This window comes from Lepisma saccharinum, chromosome 2 (genome assembly GCF_977018435.1).
Source record: "Lepisma saccharinum chromosome 2, izLepSacc3.1, whole genome shotgun sequence".
NCBI lineage: Eukaryota > Metazoa > Arthropoda > Insecta > Zygentoma > Lepismatidae > Lepisma > Lepisma saccharinum.
The window spans coordinates 6464794-6478086 of NC_139230.1; the positions used below are offsets into that span (position 1 = coordinate 6464794).

At 37.0% G+C, this 13293-nt stretch overlaps 1 protein-coding gene across 3 annotated transcripts in view; it reads left to right on the forward strand.

Moving 5' to 3' along the window:
• cher (filamin A protein cher) overlaps positions 1-3847 on the forward strand; it is a 361674-nt gene extending 357827 nt beyond the window's left edge. For all 3 annotated transcript variants that reach the window (XM_083116998.1, XM_083116996.1, XM_083116997.1), the window contains one exon: positions 1127-3847. In XM_083116998.1, the coding sequence (XP_082973124.1) occupies positions 1127-1311 (185 nt within the window). In that variant the 3' untranslated portion in view covers positions 1312-3847. The remainder of the gene's footprint in view (positions 1-1126) is intronic.
• The last annotated feature ends 9446 nt before the right edge of the window (positions 3848-13293 follow it).

Consider the following 13293-nt stretch of genomic DNA (forward strand, 5'->3'; position numbering starts at 1 on the left):
GAGGAGGACAGAAGCAAGATGTAGGCAGTGGAGATGAGTTTCTTAGTTTAGTAGGAAACTCTAGAAGAGGTGGAACAAGGAATGAAGAGATTCAACAGTGTGTGGCTGAAGAACATAATAGATGGTGAAGTGGTTGAGGCCTATGAAAAGGATGGGACCCTAAAGAGAGTGAGGTCATGCAGTGGATAAGGAATGGGAAGAGGTCAAATGGAAGGCTGAAGTGTAGGTGGAAAGAGCAGGATGGTGGGTGTGAGGAGAGGGCAGGATTGGAACATCGCAGATACAGGGGAGGTGGCATTACAGAAAAAGATTGAAAATGACCGAAAATGGTGGAGAATGATGATCACGATGATGGAGATGAATACAACAGTATTTGTGCATGCATATTCATGTAATTTCATCATTTTCTACTAGTGGTCTACCAAAAAGTTTATGATGTATCTATGAAACAATATACACTCGGGGATCTATTCATCATCATGAACTTTGAAGAATAAGTGGGTGTAGTGGTAATGTTGTCACCTTGTAATCAAGGGGTCCTAGGTTTGATACCTTGTGGAGGAACATTGCACAGTGGTTCGGATTCCACTTTAAACTGTAGGCCCAGTCCCGATTAGCCTATCTGTGGATAAAGTGAACTTAAAACAACAATTCCAATTGAAAGAATAGCGTACATATTGATTTCAGCTCTGACTGAAATAAATTCATACTGGGAATTTATCATCACATCAAATCATTGAGCAATATTTGCAATTCAGCCTTAATTCCCTGCACATTGTTAAATCTTCATTCTGAAAAGATAAGAGTTTTTTAAGAAGAAATAAGTACTAAGTTAGGTGGATGGAAAAGGACTGCTCGTCTTCTTACAAAAGTCATTGCATAAAATTTGGTGAGGTTGTATATTGTATAACAAATACAGTATTCAAAAAGTGCATAAGAAAGCCTCAATCTACTCTGAATAATGTTTGGTCATAATTCGACAAATTCGTAGACTTTGGTAACTTTTTGAAATCTCACATAGAGGTGTTACAATAAAATCTCTTCAATTCTCCTTTAAATTTGTTGAATGAAGTTATTATAAGGCAAGTTAAAATATGGCTAAACCTAATTGTTATATTTTTTTCAGGGAACAATATACTATATGTTGGTGTTTATGGACCTAAAGGGCCTTGCGAAGAAGTCTTCATCAAGCACATGGGGCGCAACAACTACCAAGTTAATTATGTTGTGAGAGAACGTGGTGACTACATTGTGATTGTGAAGTGGGGGGATGAGCACATCCCAGGGTCTCCTTTCAAGGTGGACGTGTGATAAGACATCATGAAAATAATAGATCTTGTAATTACCAGGACCTTCCAGACATACTTCCATAACAATTGTTTGAGCTCAATACTGAAAACAGTTGACAAGTAAACATGCAATAGAATGTTATGGAAACATTGGAGTATATTTTTTTCAATTATTGGATGTGTGTGACAAGGTTATAAGGTGCTAGTAAATTAGAAGCTTTGTTTATTTATTTACTTTTTTTTTCACAACATGAAATGCTAATGCACAGAAACTCAGTTGGAGATATCATGTAACTTTCATTTGGTTGATAGCTTCTTAACCTACAGAACACAGAATTTTCCCATCACTTGCATTGTCAATGCTGTATGAGGATGGTAATTAATGTGTGATGAGTGACAGATTAAAAAAGAATGGAAGTGAGTGTGAGTCAAATTATATGTTACTAGATGAATCTGTTTAACTATCTTTGACTTGAATTCCCACCAGTTCATTAATTTATATTTCACTATTTTTTTTATTTATTCATTGTCATTTTAAATTATTGCACTTTACATCAAAAAGTATACTTTTTATTATTCTTTACACTGTCACATGATAATCTTATGGTACAGAGAGAGTTCTATTTTGAAGTTTCACATAGAGCTTCAGTTTATTCTATTATTGCAGTTAAAATCTATAATGGTTGTAGCAAATTAAAGACCTTTACCCTATTGCTCACTTTTATCGATTTACTTCTTAATTTTAGAAAGTACAAAACAAGGTTTCTCTTCTATAAAATAATATCAATGTAACGATTACACAGGAATGTATGGTGGAAATTGTTAAAAAGTATAAAAATATGTTTTCGTTTTAAATTGAAAAAATTCTAATGAAATATTAATCATTATTTCCTCATACACTTATCAGTGTCCCTTCAAACTTCAACATAAAACTTATTTGTAAATATAGTTTGCTGATGTATTTTAATAGCATCATTCCAAGATAGATAGACACATTCAGTTTATAATAGGTAGGACTAGTTATGTATGTGTTATATAAGACAGTTCATATTAAAACATCAAATCATTCCAATTGAGTTTCTGTGATAGGGTTTCAGTGTTAGTTTTGAATGTGATGAACAATTTAATCAGTTGTAAGTGCCTTCCTTAGATGATAGGGTAGGTCAGCCATATAGAGTGATAACAAATGCCTATATTTTTTAAAGTTATTAATAATTAAAGCAAAAATGGCATAATTGTTAAAAAATAGCAGATTTTATCTTCGTCCATTTCTTTCCTTCCAATCATCATCAGCGATGGTGTAATGGAATTGGAATATTTGAAGCAGCAACACTGTATATGACTGATCTCTTTTGTGAATGCTTCATTGCAGAAATTGCATACTTTTTTTTTAAAAATTTAAAAGTTAGTCTCATAAACAGAAGTTTGCATTTCACAAAACCTGTAAACCATAGATAGAGTAAGTTTCATAAGATAAATAATTTTCTATGGTGAAATCTTTTCTTATTGAGAGAGAAAAATACATATGAAATAAATTGTACTATATCTTTGTATTATAATTATTACAAATGAAACCACAAATGAACAAGGGAGAAGCTTGGAAGAACCATGGTCTAATAATGATTTATAATTACTGTAATTTATAAGTTCTGTTTGATCATTTAAATCATTTTTATTTTAATTCAACTAAAGCTATATATACATAAATGTATACCCACAGGCAATCAACTGATTCACACAAAGTATTTATGATTCATATTCATGGTGTGGGAGATAAAGCATGAGTACTCCATAAGTATATACTTAAAGACTGCATTACATGACATAATGATGCTTTGATATATTAAAAAGTGCTTCAGAATTTTATCTGCAAAACATTTTATTCATTATGAATAGCTAGGTGCCATAGATCTTTATTGAATGTATGTTTTTATAAAAATAAATTGTTTGACAGAGTTTTGTGCAGTTGAAAAGATGTTTCTAGTGTGAAGTCTTTGGAGCATTTTCTGTTATGAATCATTCAACTGTGCAATTGCCTCTTACAACAGTTGATAGCACAAAAGTGCTTTTCTGTAGTAATGAATCGAAATTAGATTTTTTTTTCTTAATTGTTAATTTCTTTTATTGTATGCTTTTACAAAGCTTTTATCTTAATTTTGGTGAAAGTGTTAGTATTTTAGCTAATAATGCGCTATTACTAATGGGTTAGTTGAAATCTGCATTGATGCTTTTTCAGCATTTTGAAACTCAAGCTTCTAATATAAGCATTGTGAGATATTCATTATGCCGTATTGCTAGAAACTATGTGCCTTAACTAATCCTGTCAAAAACTTAAATCTACGTTGTGCTGGTTGACCAAACTTGTCAGATGTGTTTCCAACTTGTTGATAGTTTCAAAGGTTTACATATTCTCTCTTCTGATTATAGTGGTTTTGATTTTTGCTTCTAGTTTATGGTGAGAGCTTATAAACTATTGTACATTGTGATTATTTTTTTCACAATTGTAGCTTGTGACTTAGTGTATAAAGTCTAAAAATAAACTTTGTACATATACTTAATGATATTGTTTAATTAATCTTGTAAGGTAAAGGTAAGGTAAAGTTCCCTGTGCACTTTGCACCATGCCATGAGGTATATATGGGGGGGATGTGGGGGTAGTGCCCCCACACATTCTATTGATCTTGGCCATTTTGGAGGTGATGTGATCAGCACCATGCTCTGGCCACCTTTACCATCACCCCCAGTACCCATTTAATTGAGGAGTGAGCCCCAGAGCTGCTTTATGTAAGGACAAGGCTGGAAACATTCCAACCTTAGATCACCGACCCTGGGAATCGAACCTGGGTCTCCTGCATGACAGTCTGACATGTTATTGACTAGGCCGCTGTGGCTCCAATTAATCTTGTAATCGTCTAATATGTATTTTTTGTTTCTCTTTATACCAGTGTTTGGAAGTAACTAGTTACTTTTGAAAGTGAGTAACTGTAACTGAGTTACTTTTTTACGATAGAAGTAACATTTTAACAGTTACTTCTACAGTTACCTTTACAGTTACTTTGCGACACTTAAATTGCAATGAAAGTTTCATAAATTACACAGGGCCACAAATTAAATTCAATTTAATGTTGTTTTTTGTTTAATAGGTGAACTTTATTATTTGAGCCATGCTGATCACGAATATGAAATTCGTTTTTCTCTATCACGCAAGGTTCTCTTACAAATCAAATTTAAAAATTTGGGCTTTGTCCAATATTGCATACTGTTTTATTATAATTTTTCTTTTCTTCAATCAGAATAAGTAGCAATATAGACACACAAAGGACCCATATCATATAGAAAACAACATATAGCAGTATATAATATACACACAAGAAAATCATTACACAATACATATTTTTCAGTTCTGTTTAGCACGCTTTCTTCTGTAAGCTTTCCTAACTTTCTTGTAATTTTCTTCTCGCGTTTCTCTGTACAATGCCCAACAGTAGTCACCCATCATGCTAACACTCCAATGTCCTTGATACCTTTTCTCCATATCCCTCATGTCCTGATGGAACCGTTCGCCTTGTTCCTCACTTAATTCACCAATATTGATTGATTGAGTGATTGATTTAGTTTATTTTACTTCGCGTTTTGTGCCTCTTGGCTAATTTGCAAAGATGGGGATGAGTGATGAAATGATGAAATTGATGAACGAACATTCACAAACAACCAAGCCCGACCGGGATTCGAACCCGGGACCCTTGGCGTCACAGCACGATGTGCTAACCACTTGGCCACAGGGTCGGGCAATTCACCGATATTGTGTGGAAAGTTATCAAGGTGTGAATGCAAAAAATGTAATTTGAGATTCATGTTACAACCCAGCTCTTGACATTTAAGTAACATATTCTCAACAACTTCTCTGTAATCAGGACTTTTGTGGTTCCCCAAGAAATTCAACACTACACTTTTAAATGCTATCCAAGCATCTCTTTCAGCTACAGTCATTGTTTCCTCGAAGTATTTATCATTCATTAATTTCCTAATGTCTGGTCCAACAAAAACACCTTTCACTTTGCCGTACGACAGGGATGGAAATTTGTTGCATATGAATTGGAAACATTGTCCTTCCTTGTTAAGTGCCTTCACAAATTGTTTAATCAGCCCTAATTTGATATGAAGAGGGGGAAGTACCACGTAACGCATCTGACTACCATGCTCAAGGTCCCGGGTTCGATCCCCGGCCGGTTCAAATCCGGGAACTTTTCTAACGGTGGAAGCGGCCCCGGCGCCTACCCAGCGTCGAATAACATGGGTACCTGGGGGAAACCCTGGGGGGTAAAGGCGGTCAGGGGCGTGATGCTGATCACATCACCCCCACTCACGACCGGATCAAGAAAGTGTGGGGCGTTACCCCCACACCCCCTATACGCCTTCATGGCGTGGTGCTATGCACAGGGGAACACTTTACTTTTTTTTTTACTTTTAGAGGGGGAAGTACAATTTTCTCAGGACTGACTAAATGTTGTTGTACGATGTTCTTTGAACCCGGGTTCAACGTTTTCAGTATTGGCCATTCTTTTCTTTCCCAGCGGTAATTTCGTGCCCTACTATCCCACTCACAGATGTAACATGGCATTTTCGTATATCCACATTGTAGTCCTAGTAAAATGCTCAAAACTTTAAGATCGCCACACACCAACCAACCATGGTCCTCATATTTAATTTTATTAAGAACAAGTTGCATATTACTGTAGGTTTCATTTAGTGACACAGAATGAGCAGTAGGAACTGAGGGGAACTTATTTCCATTATGTAACAAAACAAATTTTATACTTGTTTTATTCGAGTCAATGAATAGCCTCCAATCAGTTGAAAGACAAGGAAAATTTAACTTAGTCAGCAAACCGGACACATCACAACAAAACACGAGAGAATCTTGTTTTGAGAAATAAGGCACAAACTCTTTTTCTCGATGTCTGTACCAGGAAAATGTGTTCCACAAGCCAGCAAGTTCTTTTCGTTAAGTCTGGAACCAAGAAGCTCAGCTGATTCTTTAGATAAATTTAGGACTCTAACTAAATCATTGAGTTCGCTTTGAGTGAACGGTATAGGGTCACGAGATCCGTGAGGGGGGTCATAAATGTCATCTTTCATTTCACTTCCTTCCACTGAATCAGATGATTTTCAGAAAAATGTTATATTAGGATAACTTACACACTCAAGACTTGATGGAGGTGTCGGTACAGGCAAGTCTGGACCGTGCAACACAGGTCTATTGCAGAGGGAATATTGGGATACACTATCCTCTTCTTGTTTTTAATATTTCGCCCTACAATTTCACAGAAACAGAAGTAACAATCATTGCTGTGATCCTGAGGCTCCCTCCACACCATGGGTATTGCAAATGGTATAGTTGGTCGCTTTCCCATGCTCCAGTTTCGTAAAGATTCCACACATGATCTACATACCTTGTGTGGGGCCCACGATTTATCTTGATCTCCTAGTTTCATTTTAAAGTATGCGTAATATGCTCTTACAAAATCTGTAGTTTCCTGTCTCTGTACCCATGGAACAAATTCACCGCAGATGTAGCAAAACACATCTGGGCTATTCAGACAACCACGAGATGCCATGACCACACCACAGTAATGTACCACACTGAACAACCAAATGGTAATGTAGATCAACGTATCTTACATATAACCATGGAAGCAAATTAGGACTTTTGACAGTTACATATAAAATTAATTTCAAATGATATATCAATGGTTTACATAGTATTATTTTCAGCATTTAGGCAAGAAACATATTAATTAATTAATTTAAATAAAACAAAACTTCTCTGTATTTAAAGCTTATTCATCTTTATTGCTTGTTGAATAATTTTGAAACGTACCAGTGACATCTAGCGATATTCACTTCAATTGCACTAAAACGTGCATACCACAACCCACATATATAAATCGTGAATTGTAAAAAATTCTTGCGTGATGTGAGAAAACTAATGCCAGTTTCAGCATCAGCAAGTTCTAATACATGTAAAACACCCAAAATTATAAAAACAACAGAACCCATGCAGCCCTGTGTTATTGGTGATTTAGGACTCAAAGTGAGCTGGAATTTAGTTTCGGCTGTGATATAAAAGCCCATCTTTGATACATTAATTGAGGACTAAAAGTGGTAAACATTGTAGGTGCCAAAAGCGAAAGTGTTGGGAAATCTCATCATTCCCCACATCAGCGCATAAGAACGTTCACACTAGTGACCTCTTTACATGCCCTTTGAACTACGTAGAGGGCTACCAGCCACTTTTCACGTTTACCACATTATAAAGCATAGCACATTTCACAGTTTAACGTGGAAAACTGTGTTTGAATTACTTTGGCACTTAACATCGTTTACCAATTTTAGTCTTCAATTCTTGCAAACAATAGATGAAGAGGAAAAGAGAAAGTAGTTGTAGTAAATTTGTCTTCTGGCGGTGGTCAGTCGGTAGGCTTCAGTCGGGTGCCAGGAATTTCAAGGTTTATCGTATGTTTCATCTTTCGTTTGGTAGACCTGAATTCCAAAGCAATATACACACCTCGGAAAAGGGGGAAGGATTTCCCAGAAGCGGGAAGATAAGCTTCTAGGAGTAGAATTCCATCCTATTGCTGACAGTTTGCCATTTTTAGTTGTGTGCTGTGAAGTGTCTCTTGTTTCTGTAGTTTGTTCCTCAGTGACCTTATAAGCAGCATCCAATTGTCTCTTCCTTTGTTATAATATCGAATTAAGCTGAAAAGGGACGTACTGCAATATTTCAGTGTTTTCATGAAAGAATTCAACAATACTTTTTGTATGAACCAAACTGAAGAAGACAAGAGCTAGCAATTGCACACACATAGTTTCCACGTGATTTCATTTATCGCAGTTCCTGATTGAAAGTAAAAATATTTCCGGTTAGAATTCACTTATTTAAGATTATTCAGCATTTCTGGACATTTTAAAAAAAAGTAATATATTTTGGTAAGTGCTATTCGTTTAAGACTTAAATGAGAACCCATTTTCTTGACATAACAGATATGACAGATCTCACCATTATTATTGATACAACAGTGAATTACAACACTCAAGTGGCAAATTAACAAATCAGGAAAACCCTAGCCACCATTCTTGCTTGTTTATGTAATCGTCTCTGAGAGAACTGAAGGGGTAAGTTTCAGATGTCACTTTCACCTTCATTGATAACACACAATTATAGGCTACTACATTATATTTTTTATCATTTTCTGGTTCATAAACACTTGAAATTATACAACAAATTTATTTCTCTCTGACACGCCCTTTATGCGAAACAGACCTCCCTTCTTAGAATATATTATCTCTCTTTCTATGCAGTTTCAGTCCCCACTCCAATGGACATTCCTTAAGAACAACAATGATAATAAATACAAATGTTTAAGTCTCAGTAGCTAGCACAATGCACTATATGTCAGGAGTCCCGGATTCTATGTAGTTCGTTTCAGACATGGATGCTTGTGTTTGTTCCAATGAGAATACGGAAAACAGAAAATTGACATACGTGAAAATTGAGAAGATGTGGATAACGGGAAATACTACCGGATAGGGGTATTCCTTAAAAAAATGTCGTTCGCGTGCCTGACTACCATGCGAGAGACCCTGGGTTTGATGCTCGGTGGGGGAGAACTGAGATTTTTTCCACCTGTTGAAGCGGCTCCAGCACCCACCCAGCATCGTATAAAGTGGGTATCTAGAGGAAATTCTGTAAGGGGGGGGTAAAGGATGCCAGGGACGTGGTGCTGATCACATCACCCCCACCTTCGGCCATGATAAAAAAAGTGTGGGGCTCTAAGTCCACACCCCCTATACGCCATCATGGCATCGCGCAAAGCACATGCAGGAGAGCACTTTATTTTGTAATAAATATAGATATACGAAGACTTATATTATGTACCTGTAACATAAGTAAAAGACATGTTGGTCTTCACAAAATATGTTATTAGTAAGTTACTTTTACAGTTACTTTCTGCTGAAAAGTTTCTTGCAACCAAATTAATTGTAATAAGTTATTACTATTAATGATCGATTTGTGTAATTTGGTTGCAAGAAAATTTTCAGCAGAAAGTAACTGTAAAAGTAACTTACAGTTACTTTTGAAGTACATGTAACTGTAACTGAGTTACTTTTTAAAATGAGTAACTGTAACTTTTTTAAGCAAGTAACTGTAATTGTAACTAGTTACCATTTTAAAAGTAACTTTCCGAACACTGCTTTATACATATGTTAAAACATAGTGTAAATAACAAATTTAGTTATTTTCCTCCCTTTTGGAAGTAGAAATATGGTACTGTCACCAGTCAAATACAACAGTTTTGTTTAAATGTCACAAGTATACAGCCACAGCTCTGGCATGCTCAATCACTACTAATAGATAATAGATGCATAGCTGAGACATACACAAATTAAAACCTAAGAATATGAGTCGAGCAGGTATAGAATAGCAGCAGGCATGTCAGATAGCAGCAATTACAATTGTTAGAAGCTTATTACATTACTCGCAGCTTATTGAATTCTTAGTTATAAATATGCAAAAGAATGATGGGAAACAATACATTCAATCCTAAACAATTTTCTCTTACTTAGGAGTGGTTTCTTTTTATATTCTCAAAGTAGGTTTTATTAAAATAACACATAACTGAATCTGTGTAAAAGTTATCTCATTCAGTTTTTCTCCAGCATTGATTTGCACTTCGAATCCGGCTCTGGTCGGAATTTATTCGGCCTACGTATAGGGCCGGTGGCAACCCACCATCATGAGGAAATTGGGAAGCTCCGAATGAGTGAGCGGTAACCCGGTCGAGAAGACCTACAACGGCTGGGGGTTCGTCGGGCTGACCACCCGTCACCCCAATACTGGTCTAAGATCTCCACACTACACCAGGTGACGGAGGAACAGTGTGGGAGGGAGACCAGCAGTCGGTAGGTAAGCCAAGGCCCTCACGGGCTGTAGACCTATGGGTTATTATTATTATTGATTTGCACTTTCTTATGACAATCAAAATTAATATTAGATCCAAACCAGTGAGTTCATATTACTACCTTCGAAAAAGGTTTCATTCTAAATGTGCTATTGTATTTCAGTTTCAATTTCTTTCACTTCATTAGATTAATTAGAAAGGAAAGTCGGTTTTTCATTTGAGGTTCAATCCTGGGACCACTGGCCTTGCAAATGTGTTATTTCATTTTACATCTGTTGGTTGAGTGAGTTAATTCAGTGAGTGAGTCCACTTTATGCACAGGCAGGCTAATTGGGACTGGACCTACAGTTTAAAGTGGAATCCAAACCACTATGTGCCTCCACTGGGTATCGAACCCAGGACCTCTTGATTATAAGGTGACCATATTATATCTGTATATTATCAGTTATCAATATTGATAAATATGATGTTCACACTTCATCAGTAAAAGCTAAAAGGTACATCATACCTCCTGTGCCTTACACTGCACCATGCAAGAACATATGAGATGTTGGAGTAGAGTTTCACACATTCTCGATATTGACTACAGTGGCGATGATGTGATGATTCGCATCATCTGTGATCACATGTTCCAGTTGCCTTTTCCAGGGTGAGCCCCAGAAATGTTTATGCAGGAATATCAACAGGCTCTACCAATGGGACCACAGTGGCTCTAGTTTCAAATTTCATATCATTTCATATCTAGTATTGAGTGCAAGAACAAAACTGAAGAAGTGTATACTGTATTTGTATTTTACTTATTTAGTGTTAATTTTTCTCCCACTTTTGGCCAATTGTAACAAATGAGCATGAATGACGATTAAATGAAATGGATGAAAGGACACTTGAAATAAAAGAACCATGCCTATGCCAGGATTTGAATGTGGTTCCCTCGGTGACATGATAATGAGTCCACCATTCAACATGATCAGCTGTGGAGGTGACAAGAAGACCAAACAGTCTCCATCTCTCTCACTTTCTCTCTGTCTGCACCTTCCCTCCCTCTCTCTCTCTCCGAGTGAAATGAAGAAAATTACTGCAGTTATGACAAAGTGTGTGCGTGTGTCTGTCTGTCTGCCTCATGGCTTTTCCAGTATACCCGACAGTAGCATACCGAATGACAGTCCTTCTTGTTGCAAGCAGCACAGAAAAGTAGTGCCTACATAGAAGCAGCAAAAGGGTACTCAAGCCAACAGAGGTAGGCAAACACCTGATTTTCATCTGCACAAAGACAGTGTTGTGTGTGTGGTGGTTTGAGTGGGAGGGTATTATTGACCGTAAGATGTTTCTGAGAAACCAAAACATCACTGTTGCATTCAGTGTTTGTTAATGACACCCCCTCCCCCACCTCCTTGCGGAACAGTAGGTCCTATGTAAATCGAATGTCATAAATTTTCTCTGTAGTTTCCGGTGTGTAAGGTTTTTACATGAAAAAATTATCGAGAATTAAACAATAAGAATGAGACAGTTTTATGTGATAAAATTGAATAAGTGAAATAACATTAATGATAATAACAATGAGAATATGGTTGTTCATGATTAACACTATAGAAATACTATGGTTATTTTCTTTTTAAACTGACCACTAGTCTCTGACTCTATCTTCAACTTTACATACTGTGGAATGGAGACTATTGCACCACTATATTATACTGGTTACGTTGATCATTTTGCAAAGCATTGTATGGCTTGTTAGAATTGTTTTTCTTTTATTGATCAAAAACATTCGTTTGACACTATAAACAAGTGGAAAATAGTAAATATATTGTCACACTATTAAACTCGCATCATTTGAAAAATTAATAATGTTCAAACATTGTTCAATTTGTAATATTTAAAGAAAAGTTCCTTAATGAGTCTGGTACAAAACCAAATATTTGAGCAGGAGGAGCTCTACAGTAAGGGTTGTAGAAGCACCAAACTATTTATGAAAGTATTGTTTAATTACATTTCACTAGATTTTCCTGGCCAATGTGAGATGTCGCTAGCATTAATCAAGCTACCCAGTAGCCTCTGCATTGTTGTTTTAGCTTTTGTGACCTGCTAGTCCTCTACAGAAGATATACAGATGGGGGACAAAATAATACGAACACCTGTGAAATTAGAGAAAATCTTTATTAATACGGGGTTGGACCACCCTGTGACTGAAGTACACTTTGTATGCTACGTGGGATGGACGCATAGAGGTCATGCACAATGTTTAAGGGAATATGGAGCCATTCTTCCTCCAGAGCAGTCTCCAATTCCGAAAATGTGGCTGAAAGCGGACTTCGAGCATGCAGTTTGGACTCCAAATATCCCCACAAATGTTCTATAATGTTCAAGTCAGGAGACTGTGGGGGCCATTCAAGATGTTCTACTTCACCGTCATGTTCTTCGAACCATGTTTGGACAGACCCAGCAGTGTGGATAGGAGCGTTGTATTCTTGAAAAAGTGGCCGCTCCCCAGAAAATAAAGTCTGGACAAAAGGATGGAGATGATCCCCGAGAATGCTCCGATAGTGATTGGCGTTGATCTTCCCATGCAGAAAAACAAGTGGCTCCACACCGTGTCAAGATGTCGCACCCCATACCATAATGGACCCACCTCCATGCTTCACAGTCCGCAAGAGGCAGTCAGGATGAAACATTTTGGGGTGTTCTCCACACATAAACGTGCCCGGTGGTCTGAAATAACGTGAATGTTGATTCATCAGACCAGATTACTTGTTTCAACTGCTGTGGAGACCAACTTCTGTGAGCTCTGTACCATTGGCGTCGCTTGACAGCATTACGAGATGTCAACAACGGCTTACGAATTGCCACTCTGCCATCAATGTTTGCAGCATGGAGTTCCATTTTGTCAGTTTTGGTTGAAATGGGGTCCTGGAGATGCCTGTTTATTTCAGATGTTATCTCGGATAATGATTGCTTGTGCTTTCGGGCCACTGTGCGCTTCAACACCCTCCTATCCTGAGCAGCAAGCTTTGTCTTTCATCCACTGTTGTACCTTGAAGACGCCA